At 37.8% G+C, this 13,936-nt stretch overlaps 1 protein-coding gene across 1 annotated transcript in view; it reads right to left on the bottom strand.

Annotated features, from left to right (window-relative positions):
• Positions 1–13,439, bottom strand: part of LOC106867893 (uncharacterized) — a 93,947-nt gene extending 80,508 nt beyond the window's left edge. Inside the window, exon 1 of the mRNA XM_014912960.3 lies at positions 12,265–13,439. Coding sequence (XP_014768446.3) covers positions 12,265–12,356 — 92 coding nt within the window. The 5' untranslated portion in view covers positions 12,357–13,439. The remainder of the gene's footprint in view (positions 1–12,264) is intronic.
• Positions 13,440–13,936: the final 497 nt, after the last annotated feature.

The following is a 13,936-nucleotide window of genomic DNA, read 5'->3' as shown; positions in this document are numbered from 1 at the left end:
TTTATTCTCCAACGAATCAATATTGTCCTTTATCTTACAGGGGAATCGATACTATTACATCGATCCAACTTGATTATAATATACCACTGTCCAATCCAACAACAAAAACTAAAAAAAAAAAAAGGTGGTGCCGTGACAGCCGTTCCAGTCGCTTTATTCTTCAAAAAAAGGTCAACCAGTTCTACAGGGTGTTCAAAAAGTCTCTCCGCAGTAAGTGTTTAATGGTTTTCGGGCGATTCTTGTACACTGATCCTTTACTTGCTCCCCAGAGAAAAAAAAGTTTGGCGGTGTTAAATCAGGTGATCTTGGTGGCCAAAGTCCTTTCGAAATAATCCGTTCACCGAAAAACTCTTGAAGTAGCGCCATGGTGATGCGCAGGATGACAAAAATTCACTGCGGAGAGACTTTTTGAACACCCTGTATATGCTAGAAACACACGCGCGCATAATATATATCAGTGGTTTTACTATAGTGTAGAACATAAAACCCCCAATCCCAAAAAATATTGTAACTTTGTATTACTTCATTTCATTATTTCTTCACAGAAAAAGACGAGCTGGCAGAATCGTCAGCATGCCGGACGAAAAGCTTAACGGCATTTCGTCCGCCTTCACATTCCGAGTTGAAATCTCGCCGCGGTCGACTTTGCCTTTCATCCTTTCGAGATCGATGAAATAAGGACCAGCTGGGCACGGTGGGGGAGGGGGTCCGATGTACAATTGGTTTACCGCCTCCCCCAAAACTGCTGACTTTGCGCCAAAGCTTGAAACCATTATTCCTTCCCAGAAAAGCTGATTGGCAAGAATAATTAGAAAGTTGGTTAAATTATTCCATGGTCTTATTTTGTTCCAGCTGTTCACATTGAGTTCAAATCTCGCTGAAGTCAATTTCACCTTTCATACCTCCGAGGTTGCCAGAATAAAAAAAAGAAAGACCAAGAAAGACTAGTTACGTACTCAAGCCGCTAGATAATCGATTAACCCTTTCCTCCAAATTTATCATCGTGTGCCTACAATAGAAAATTCTTTCTTTCCAATAAGGCAGAATAGCCAAGCGTCACGTCTTACGGTGTTGTTCCGATTCTTTATATACTGACTTCAATTTCCGCCGAGGTCAACTTAGCCTTTTAGCTTTCCTCCCTCCCCACTTCGGAAAAATTCCGGCCTTGTGACTTTTTTTTATATCTTTTATTTCTCACTTCAGTCAATAAACTGCGGCCGTTCTAAGGCCACTGCCTTAAAGAATTTTTAGTCGAACGAATCGATTTTTCCTTTTAAAGCCTGGTACTTATTCCATCGATCAATGTGTCGAACAGCTTAGTTACAAGGACGTAAACACACCAACACTGGTTGTCAAGTGGGGATAGGGGACAAATAAAACACATACACATATATATATATACTCTGCTCACAGGGCCAGTCCGAGGTTATAGAAGACACTTGGTCAAGGTATTATGCAGTGGGACTGAACCCGGGACCTTGTGGTCGGGAAGAAAACCTCTAACCATATAACCATGTCTGCGACTTTAAAAAAATGTGCGTTTCGTTATCAAATACTGTAAATTTTATGGTTCCTAACCATTTCACTACCAAGAACCCCTTTTATTTAAACGAGTTTTCCCATAGACCTCCAGCATATTGAGGGGTACCTGCCAATTGGTTATCAAGAAATTAGTTCCCAGAATCAAACCTTGACAAACAGTCGAGTCCGCGAACCGGTTTCGACTCTCGCTCATTTGAATAATTTCACACTTGTACCACTAATGTTCAAGTGAAAATTAAAACACCACAAATCCATCGATTCAGTTAATTTCTTAAAAATATAAAATAAAAATTTTCCGGACTTTCAAAAGATTCAACATTTTCCGCATAAAGGATTCAAATTTGCCTCGTACAAAAAAGTATATTCACAAGTCTTATCGCAATCTATAGATAGACAGAAAAGAGAGGCAGAAGTAGAAAAACAGAAATAGCTAAATAAACTTATCTGTTGTGTTAACGACGTCCGTTAAATGAAATTCAATCGGAAATCAGAGAAGAAACAGTAACCACAAAGAGTTGATATTCAAGTATTTATGAAAGGCATGCCTACACAATTGTGACCCCCGCCTCCCGAGTTTGTTTCCAAATAACTTTCAGAAAATTGGATATTTTACAAATAACTTTTAGATGGAGTACATCCCAACTATATCGAAATTTAATGTGAAAAAATAAAAAAAGATATACATATATAAATCTTAGGTGCGTACACATATATACTGACCACACATCACATAATTTTTTAAAAATTTCAAGTTTCATTTTGTGTGCGCACCTACCAATGTTTCTTGGTAAAAACCCTAAAACCCTAACACCCTAGTGAAGATCGTGCGGGTATTAATCTGAAAAATTACCAAAAAAAAGTCTCCATTTTTCTAAAAAAAATTATAACGAAACAAATTCGGAGGGGGCCACACTTGTATATTACCTTATTAAATATAACGACGAAAAAGACTTGAGTCACATGCAAAATAATTTGAAATTTGTTGACACTAACTTCGATGTTTCACCAGTGAATGATTCATTGAAACTTATCTATCTGCAGACTACTGGAACAAAGTAAAACAATATTGTTTTATACAAATTTTGTTATTGCAATTTGTGAACAACTAGTACCGTTTGTTACGGGCCTCGGGAGCCAGCCCGGCGATTCTGACGATGGGAGAGACAAGATAATGTTTTAGTTCGATGCAAAGAACTCTGTAAAATACCGTTTTGTTTTGTTTTGTTTTTTTTCTCTCCCCCCCCCCCAATTTTCTCGCAGATGCCCCACATGTTGCTTGCATATATATATATATATATATAGTGTGTATACATACACATATACAGACAACTTATGTACACGCGACCCAGTTTCTTACAAAACAACACGTGGTTAATTTTAAATATCGCTATGCTTTTATAGATAGATAGATAGATAGACAGACGTTATCTACACATGTGTAGGTCCACATGCAACATGTATTAAGAAAGAAAGCGAGCAAGGGGGAAAATGTGCGAAGCTGCGTTACCACGTGTTGTATATACAAACGATTATATTACGAAGAGACAGTTGCGAAAAGATGAGTGTTGTGTGTTTTGTACTCGGTAGAGAATTTCATGGCGGTAAAAAAAAATGGGTCTTATTTCATTTTTAATCTGCAGTTTTGTTGTCAGTGAAATGTCACAAGAGGAGTAAAATAAAACGTCAAATGGACGGATTAAAAACACCATGTTGAAATATAAACACTCGCGTCGAGGATGAAAAGAAAGAGAGATAAAAGTGTGTGAGTGTAAGACAGGTTTCTTTTTATTTTTAGTAGTTTGCTTTACAACAACGTCGTTCCCAGACTCGAAGCATTTGCGGTTGACTAAAATAAATAGCTTGTGGAAAAGCTCGCCGTATATACACATACAAATATATCTATGTATGTGTGCGTGTGTGTGTATATATATATATATATATATATATATATATCTTAAACAGAGCAAGATAGCGTGGTAACAGAGAGCGAAGAGAGAACGCACATGGTGCATTCAGTAGTATGGATTAGTTTACAATACAGCATATTTAATTTTTCCCCGCTCACTCTCTCGCACTCCTTGTACACACACACACACACACACTCAGCTGTGTGTGTAATGATAGTACGTCTCTTAGCAGACACACCAACCATATCTTTACGTGTATTTCGAAGGAGAAATAATTGACCATTTAATAATCTATAATTATTTCACGCCGGTATCAGTGATCGTAAGGCGGGAGTCCAAAATACACACACGCACATTTCGAGAAACGTCTGCTTGATCAGGGCCGACAGATAAATCAAACACCACTACCTACATCCAACTAATGATATATACACGGTAAACTTTCCCCATGATTTCGCATACATAAAACCCTCATTCTGTATATGTGCGTATAAGATATTTTATACACAGGTGGGTGTGTAGAGAAATACAAATTTGTACTTTCTTCGAAACCTGGTTTTCATTAGTTTGGGAGCGAACGCTATTCAGGGGTGAGCTTTATTGGTGTACTTTTTCTTTTTTTTTTTATCAATCATTCTCAAGATAAAACGGAGCAAGACCACTAGTTTGCCACTATAGTATTTGTGTAGTGTTTGTCGAGTGTCATTTTCCAGTTTACGGAAAACAAGTCGAGGAAAAGAGTTCACAATACGGCAAAGAGAAAGTGAGGGAGGGGGGGAAACCAGCGAGAGAACGTGTTCAATGAAAACTGCGAAAGAGGGACGGGAGGAGGAGGTGGTGAAAAGACGCCGTTGCAAGTATGACACATTAAACTATGTCGGCTTTACTACACTACTATATACATTTAACTTTCTTTTTTATTATACCATTAATTCCCTTTAAGAAGTCCTCTAATTTTCTATAAAACTTATATAAATAGGTACACTAACATAAATATACACATAGCGAAAACCATCCTAAGAATAACACTTGGAGGCTGATCATAGAATTTACTATTTCACACGAATATACATTTTTCTTTTTTCACTCTGTGAAAGTCTGAGCCATGATTTCCACAGTACTAGAAGTTGTACCATAGCACATTAGTAGTAATATAATAAGTAGTGCTAGTATAAATATCAGTAGTAGTTGCAATAGTAAAGAAAAAGAACACAAAGAAAAATGGCGTATGTGAGGGCTTTTTTTTGTGTGTGTTGTGACAGTAGTGGTTTGTTTCGTTAGCAAAGCAGTATCACCCCTCTCTCATTACTATCACTCTTTTCTATACAACACTCCCCCCCTAACACCACTCGATGCAGCTCAGTTTCTATCTCCTAATCTTCCATAACTACTACTATTCGCTTCCTCCTCCCACCCTCACAGATTCCTCTCCCTCTCTCTCTTTCTTTCTGCGTCCTTCCTCTTTAATCTCCTTTCCTGTCTGCATTTTTCTTCACACATCCATTACTCTCTCTCTCTCTCTGTTCTCATCAGCCGTGCTTCGCTCAAAATCAACTTCAACACAAAAACCATCTCTCCCTATCCCTTCTCTCTCGCATATACACACACTGCTGCTGCCAAGTCATAATATATATTACAACAGGCCGCTACGTACAAATGTAGTGCAGCAATGAACTACACTCACTCCCTCACTCTCTCTTCTAAATTCACTCTATTCCCTTCCTCTTCCTCCATCTGTCAACTATTTAAATATATTGTCACACTACTCTTTTTCCTCCGCCTCTTTCTCTTACTACAACTTCTCCTTCCTTATTGCTCTATCTCTCACTCTCTCTCTATATATATATGTATACATCTATGTGTGTGTGTCTTTCTTTGCCAACATGTCTGCTTCCTCTCACTCCTTCACTATATGCAGTATCTCTTCTACACGTTTCCTCCCACTCCCTCAGTCAGTCATATAGTGAGTGCGCCACGACGTTTGTTTCTGTTGATTTCGTTTTATACCGCCATAGCTTTTTCTCTTTCTATCAATTCATATTTACGCACGCATACACACACACACTCTCTTTCTACTACTATGTGGCATTCTTAAAAAAGAAAATTAAGAGCAAAAAATTTGAGGGATTGGGGGGAACAACATTAAAAAACTTGAAAAGCTTTCATTTTGGCAATATTGCAATATACCCCTTGTTGAATCCGAACAAGTTTTAGATAAACCAAATAAATAAATATATATATATACATATATATATATTATATATTAAGGCGTTGTATGCCTTATTTGACACGCCCGCCTAGACAATGCTGGATAGTAAAAACATTTCTACTTTCAGTTTGTAGTGACAAAAGATGTTTATGTGTGTTTGTGAGTATCTTCACACACTAACAAATATATAGGGCATAGACACACAAATATATGTAATATATACACACACATATATGAGATGATTGATAGATCGTTCATGCGGTCATAATCTGCCCGATTCACAAAGCCTATTTTTGAAGTATATATTGACATATAAGCTACTTTAGATCGGTTTCATCCATGTACTCTATCAGGTGTCTTCTTGTCTTTGTTGTGCAATCCGACTGGATTCGAGCGCGATAAATCCTCGGTTCGGTACGACTCCGAGGGAAGGTAAACATTCGAGAACAACAACACAACTGGTAACGATCGAAATCGAAAGGCAGTAATGTGTAACACGTGTTTTACATACATAAATATATAATACACACACACACACACATACATATATATATATGTGTATATATATATATATATATATATATATATATATATACACACACACTATGCTGGAACAATGAGAATAGTTTCTAACAAACACAAGATCACAATTTCCGGAGAGGGGTGAAGTCGATTTCAGGTATATATATATATATATATATATATATATATATATATATATATATATATATATATATTAATTACTATATTATTCCACCTGCTAGCTACTTCACTCGATCTTTCACCGCCGCTACCACCACCACTCGCTCTTGTACTCCCCCCCCCCCCATACGCAGTGACTTTGCATACTTTCCAGAGACGAGAGCCGCCAAAACAAGTCTCTACGCGACACCTCTCCCTCCTCCCTCTCTATCCATTACTACACACACACACACACACTCTTCCCTTACCTCCCCCACCTATATTTCATTCGCCTCCTCCCTCACCTTCATATCTTCCTTTATTTATCCCCCTCCCCTCACAGATACAGACATTTCTGTCTTTTCTTCTGATATTTCTGTCCTCTCTTTTCCTCCTCTCTCTCTCTCTCTCTCTCTGCAAGTGACAGTAGCACATCCTCATTTAACTCTAGAACTACCCCTCAACATCTTCCTCCTCCTCCTCCTCCTCCTCTCTCATACACATTGTTTGCAATAGTTGTAACGCCTGCAACATCGCGTACATTCACTACAAATAAGACAGCTGACTTCACTTGCTTTCTGCAAGTTCAAAACCAACATACAACACATTCGTACACATTCTAAAACTTGAATCAACGCCGAAACCCAACAGCTTCCTAAAGAGACAACGAAGCATCGACAAAGTGCTTGCACAGCCACCACAAGGCGTTGAATTTGGTAGGGGAGGATGTAACCCTTCATCAGATTTGGTGGCGAAGAGCGTAGCCGCTCAATACATAACTGGGTACGTCAATTCATTGACATTGGTACGACGCTCTGCGTCTCCGATCCTTAACCACTACCTATGGTTTCTCCATCAACGATTTCTAACGGCAGTGCCCCAGCATGGCCGCAGCTTTCGAGCTGAAACTAGCAAAAAGAAGTTTTCAAAACAACATAGGCAGAAGTCACAAATTCCAGTAACTCGGTCGTCTAAATAAACTACAGGTGTCCGATAACTTTGTTGCAACCCCCGGAATGATGAAAAGTAAAAACGCACATTTCCCCACGCACACACACCGCGGCGAAATCTGAACTCATTGCATCGCCAAGATATTTTTCGCTCACCTCAGAGAATGTATGATTGGTATTTATCATCTCCAGGAGAAACAATGGCTGAACGGTGTTTGGCGCCCTTCACAAAACCAGATTAACAGTGAAACTTGGTCCCCTTGGATATTTACCCCTGCCCAACTTGCAGTATATTGCAATATTCATTTCTTTTAATATCTTCAGTTAAGCGCCAAGATTTTTCTCATTAACAGTTTATCCGGCTTAGACTGAATAAATTTGTACTTGAAGGAATAGAATTCATGTCTTTCGGTCCTTTAAATGCCATTTCCCAAGAAAGAAGATACCTACAACGTGATGATCATATTTTGCAATAAGAAGACTGCAATGGTCAATTGAATTCATACAATACATATCTGACATTTATTTTATCGATCCCGAAATGAAAAGCAAGTTAATCTTTTGATTAATTATGCTAACACATGGACAGATGGTCATATATTTGTAGGTGTGAGGGAAAACAGGAGTCGGGTGAATTAGCTTCCGTGTATGACGTTGATTTTGCGGAATTCTATCTGTAAGGATCTGAGATGAATTCAGTAAAATGTAAGAGGAAACACAAGTGGGTAAAGTTGATGAACACTGGATACATATTGAAATTAGCAATGAAAATGTGTCAAAAGACCAGATAAAAAGAGTGAGACCTCCAGACATTTTTCATTGCATTCAGAAAAAGAAATATCATGTCTGGAGCCGATGAAGCGGGGAGCCTGTAACAGGGTGGTTTCAGCCGGCTAGAAAATTAACAAACTCCTACTTAAAGCACACATAACCGTTTAAAAATAAAACGCATTGCATAATGTAGTTTGGTGTACACTATTCCTGAAAATAAAGATAATCAGGGTTTTAATTACTAAAGGAAAACAAACTTCACAATATTCAAGTTTACGGTATCTTGTACAACGGAACAGATTTTATATTAAATGCAAGTGAATTAAGTTTAAATAATCTAATCGGTGTTTGTTTTGTTTCATTTTTATATTGGTCACTTGGCTTCTACCAGTTTAGGTGAACAAAGTTTTGCTATTAAAGGATGTTTTCAATAATATATACGTTATGTAAAGTCTTGGCTTGGGCGATACTGCAAGGGTGTCGAAACCATAATAATTTCCAATAGAGCAGCTGATGACGGGTGCCTCCGTCCGTTTAGATTTTAAATGGTTGTTATTGTGATGGATATGTAGCTGTTTATACGTTCCCTTTTGGGGGTTCGTTCTTGAGTGTGCGCTTAATCATATCGATTGTACCCCTATTTGCTCTCCATGTGTTTTAGGTTTTAGGTTTCCCCCATCATCAAGAACTGTGTCTGATTTCATTGTTGCAGTTATTTGATTGATTCTTAAACCACATCAGGGCATTAGAATTATTCGGTTAGATATCAACCAACTATTACGCTATAGTAAACTTGTAAATACGCTATAATATAGATACATAATTCAAGAGATTTCACATTATATATATATATATATATATATATATATATATATATATATATATATATATATATATATATATATAAACGCACACACAAAGGTGTCAAAGAGAAAATAGAAAACAAAAAGAAATCAGCTGGGTTTCTTCACTACACACGTGTGTGTGTGTGTGTGTGTGTTTGTTTTTCTCAAACTTACACTAAGGTAACCTCCGTTTACGTACCATTCTTAGCGTATGTGTGCGTGCTAATGTTACGAGTATCGATTCCACACAAAAACAGTACAACCCTTTAAAGTACCTCTTGGCAAACGGAGTATTTTTACAATCACGCACACGGGCAAACTTAAACATCCTCCTCTCGTTACACCGACAGGGTTGCCATATAAGAAGGATTCTTTAGCTGGGCGGGAACGCATGCGGTGTGTAATGTTATCCTATCAATCAGTTTGCAGAGCCACTAACCAACACCACATCCAGCACCAACAAATGACCTTAATGGAGATATTTATTTAAGCATTTCATTCACAGACGAGCAGTTTGCAACGTGGAATCGAAACCGAATCACAATCGTCAACAATAGTAGTAATACATCAATAGTAACAGCAGTACTATCAACAGCAGCAGTAGTAGTGGTGGTGGTATTGTTCTATTAAGTAAGTAGTAGTAGTAATACGGTAGTGGTGGTAGTAGTAGCAAAAATTTTAGTAAGTAGTGGTTAGTGGTAATAGATTAAACAGTAGTAGTAGTAGTAGTAGTAGTCGCAGCAGCAGCAGCAAAATCAAACAAAATACAAGAGAACAATGCTCCACCCACCCACCGACCAGACAGACAGTCATGCAAGCAGAGACTTGTGATTGAGGGAGGAGGAGGGAGAGGAAGAGTAATAATAATACGAGGGAGCGGGGGGACGCGGACACGAACACACCCTCCCTTCCTCGATCTATCTATGACCTTCCAAAATACTATTTGATCCATCACGAAGGATCATCTCAAATGGGATTAGAGCCGGATTTATTTCATCACGCGCACACATAGATATATGTATGTATATATATACACACACACACACCAGCATATATACGTTTATAGAAATGCACATAGCACACGTATATACACACATACTGTAAGGTTGTACACAACTGATTTTAATGACACAATAAACACCTTGAAATAAGAAAAACATGCACTGATACGCGTATATATTTACTATTTATGTATTACACATTTCTATTAAACACACACACACATATATATATATATATATATATATAACAAACATGTAGCCATATAAAGAACTCGATACACGCACACATATTTACATAGAGATACAGACAGAAACATTTCTATAAATACAAAATATATTTATAAATAAGCACCCATACAACAGACTGATGTTACACAGAAAGAGAAAGAGATTTACCATTAAGCACACAAACACACGTACGCATATATATACACGCGTTACATAACACACATATACATATTTCCGGGATCAAATGAAAACCTCTCCGTGGGACAAAAATTCCTGTAGGTCAAAAACTCCCTTGAGATAATACTAACCCTAACCCTTCCAATGAAACTCCAAAGAAAAACAAATCTTTTTTTCGGTACACCGCTTTTTCATGTTTTTTCGGGGGTTTTTTTCAAAGTACTTTTCCACCAAAATAATGAGTAGAATGTATAATTCGAATGTATAATTATACGAAATTTAAATCATAATTTTTTCTATGCTTTTTATTTTTGAAACATTTATTACGTATTTGTGTTATTTAATCGTGAAATTTTTCTACTTTACATTTAAGCATGTGGTTGTTTTGTTTGCAGGGCTTTTCCTGGTTTTTGTGAGGGAACAATACCAGTTACTACACCATACACCACTCAAAACATGTGTAAACATACCCACATGTTTGGTGTATGTAAACTATGCGACTATTACTATGTAATAATACGCATTTCTATGATTGTGTGTAGGCATCACAAGTAATACACATGCATGTGATTGTGTGTTTTGTAAACATGCTTACATGTGTTTAACACACGTGTGTGTAAACACAAAATATATCTAAGTCTATACACGTGTGTAATTCATGTGTCTATAAATATGTGTATACGTAACGTATGTATGCATACATTGACTGCACCCAAGTCTGTTATATATATACCTGTGTGAATACACATACGTGTGTGTGTGAGTGCGTCAACTGCATAAAGTACTACACGTGTGTGAGTATACACGTGTAAACATGTTTTACGTGTGTGCAATACGAATAAACAGAGATGTGTAACCGTGCAACCGTGCACACTCACATATGTAATCATATGTGATTGTGTACGTGGGCAGATACATGTAAACACATATTTGTGTACGTGTGTTTACAATAACATTCTGATAAAGTGTTAACTATCAAAGGTTTTAGAGCAGCAACAAAAAAAGATCAGTACAGACTATTTCCACACACACACACACACACACACACACGAGTCGGTGTGTGTCAGTGCGAGCGCGCAAAACCAACCTCACACAAATACGGGTCCTCATTTGATCGATATCTGAGGAGTTGGTCTCAGCGACCTTAAAATCGGGTGAAAATGGGTGGGGTATTTCCTACCCTAGTAGCGCAAGATTGCGGGGTAGAGATGTTATGAATAGCCCAACCCAACTGCAACAGCCTCACCACCCTGCAATTAGCATAACAGGTATTGTTAGATATAAGGTATTAATTACAGGTATATCATCACCAACTGTTGGATTTATAACTAGAGGGTCTGCTTTGGCGAGAAAAGACTCGCCAACTATCCTTACATAAGTCTAAACCATTCACTGGTTGGAGTGTAACAGCCAAAGGGGTAGCAGGAAGGGTACAATCGACTATATCCACTTTTGTATTAAAGTATTAGTACTTTCAGAAAAACAAAATCTAGCTCCGCCGCTAATTGCTTGAACCAACGAGGGAACCTTACAGGTTGGTGGTAAATTTCCTTTGCGAAACAAAACAGAACAAACAGTGATTAAACCACCCTCCACCCTCATATCACGCCATATTATTTATTTACTCACTCTCAAAAAACAAAAAAGGACGAAATCTGGAAAACAAAATGATAAAATGATCATGGCTAGAATACTTTTGGGCCATCTTTTAACTTTTCGCTGGGCTGGGACTAAAAAAAAATCTCAACTAGCAACGGTTTGTTGTATTTATGTCCTTTTGCAGACAATTGTCATTGAAGGTTCAGTGTGTTTAATGTTTATGTTTTGGTGGTGTGGTTATGTGTACTGTTCTGGTAGCAAACTCAGCAGAAAGAGGACAAATAATAAAAGCGAAAGCAGCAAAAGAAATCAACAAAACAGAACAACAAAATAAACAATCTATTTTTATCTTACCTGTTTAGTGCTACGGATGTCATCTCTTCGTGTCGCATCCGGTATTCCTGCATAATTCGTTTCTTTTCAGCTGTCCGAGGGTAAACAGACATAGTAGTGGTCGAACAAGAGTTAGAAATAGAGGTTACACACGGACAGAGGGAGAAAAAGGGGTGTTAAGAAGCTATAAAAAACCCTGAAGAGGTTCAAGGGTATTAAAAAGAAACCCCAAAACAAACCCCCCGGGGAGAGAAAATATCCAAAGTGCCTATTTGTTGTTGGCGGTTTATGTCTGTAGTCTGAGTGTATGAATGATTTCTGTGAATGTATGTATGTAGATATATGTATGTATACGTATCTATGTGTATATATAATATAAATATACACACAAACACACAAAAATATTTTATGGTATATGATCGTTGTTGGAGAATAAGGAACAGATGAGTGAGAAAGAGAGATACTATAGACAGAGAGAGGAAAAGAGGGAGATAAAAAGAGGGTGAGATATTGAGAGGGAGGAGGATGAAAGAGAAAGGAAGAGACTGAGAAAGAGAGGAGGGTAGGAGAGAGAGAAAAAAACGCACGTTCACTTTACAAGACGGAGCGGAGCCGATGTAACAAATGTTATGAATAAAATGGTTCTATCCAAAAGTGGATGGCCTCTGTAAATAGTATATTGACCCACAAGAGGAAAGAAAATCCAAGAGATTCCAATGTACAATGGGAAAATGGTAGTTGGTGGTTATAAAGATGTCTTCACCAAAAAAATATAAACATTGAAAGATTATTTTAGTTGGTATTTAAACCGAATGTCTCTCTACTCGCTGCTGGTTGTAGGCACGCCATTATACCACGCCACTATGTACGTTTGTTTCCCCCTTTCACTATTGCTCTTACTCCCCTTCACTCTGTCTTCTCCTTCCACGACATCGCTGTCTTCTTGGCGGTGATAATGTTGATAATGGAGTGACGGTGTGAGGGAGAGAGGCGACAGTGGTGGTGCGACGTAAGAGATAGTAAGAGTAAAGAGGGAGTGAAAAACGAGTGAGTAGGAGTGTGAGAAAGAACGTGAGAATGTGTATATATATATATATATATGTAGACAGTGTGAAAGAAATAAAGTAAGACTATAGAGAAACATAAAAGAGAAAGACTGAAACATATACAGACTTTTGATAGGCAGAAAAATTAAAAGAAAGGGAAAGACAATGTATGTGAGTAAAGAAAAAAGGGAGAGAGAGTGACCGAGGAAGGAGAAGCAACGTGCCTCCTACCACCATACAGCGTTTCTTTGTACATACTCATATATGTGTGTGTGTATGCATCAATGCATGTGTGTGTTTATGTTTGTTCCAGTAATAGTTGGCGTGTTGTTGTGTGCGTCTAGAATGAGTAGGAATTGGCGGGAAACATACGTGCACCTATTCACATTTAGAAAGTAGTCCCTTCACCTCGTCCTTCTCTGTGTCAGATGGCTTCTTCTCCTCCTTCTCCACCTCCTTTTATTTGACTTACGCCTTTCCTTGAAACTCTCCTTTCTTTTCTTCCCTACATATTTAACCCTTCCTCTCTTTTTTTTAAACATTTCTATTACTCTTTCTCTCTCTCTCTCTTTTATCTTATATCGCACTCTGATATTTTTTCACTCTTTCATTTATTCATTACCATTCCCTCCTTCCGCTACCCCTAC

Source organism: Octopus bimaculoides, chromosome 9, assembly GCF_046866305.1.
Source record: "Octopus bimaculoides isolate indiv1 chromosome 9, ASM4686630v1, whole genome shotgun sequence".
NCBI classification, from domain to species: Eukaryota; Metazoa; Mollusca; class Cephalopoda; order Octopoda; family Octopodidae; genus Octopus; species Octopus bimaculoides.
The sequence above is the reverse complement of the archived record's forward strand: the minus strand, read 5'-3'. Positions and strand labels throughout refer to the sequence as shown.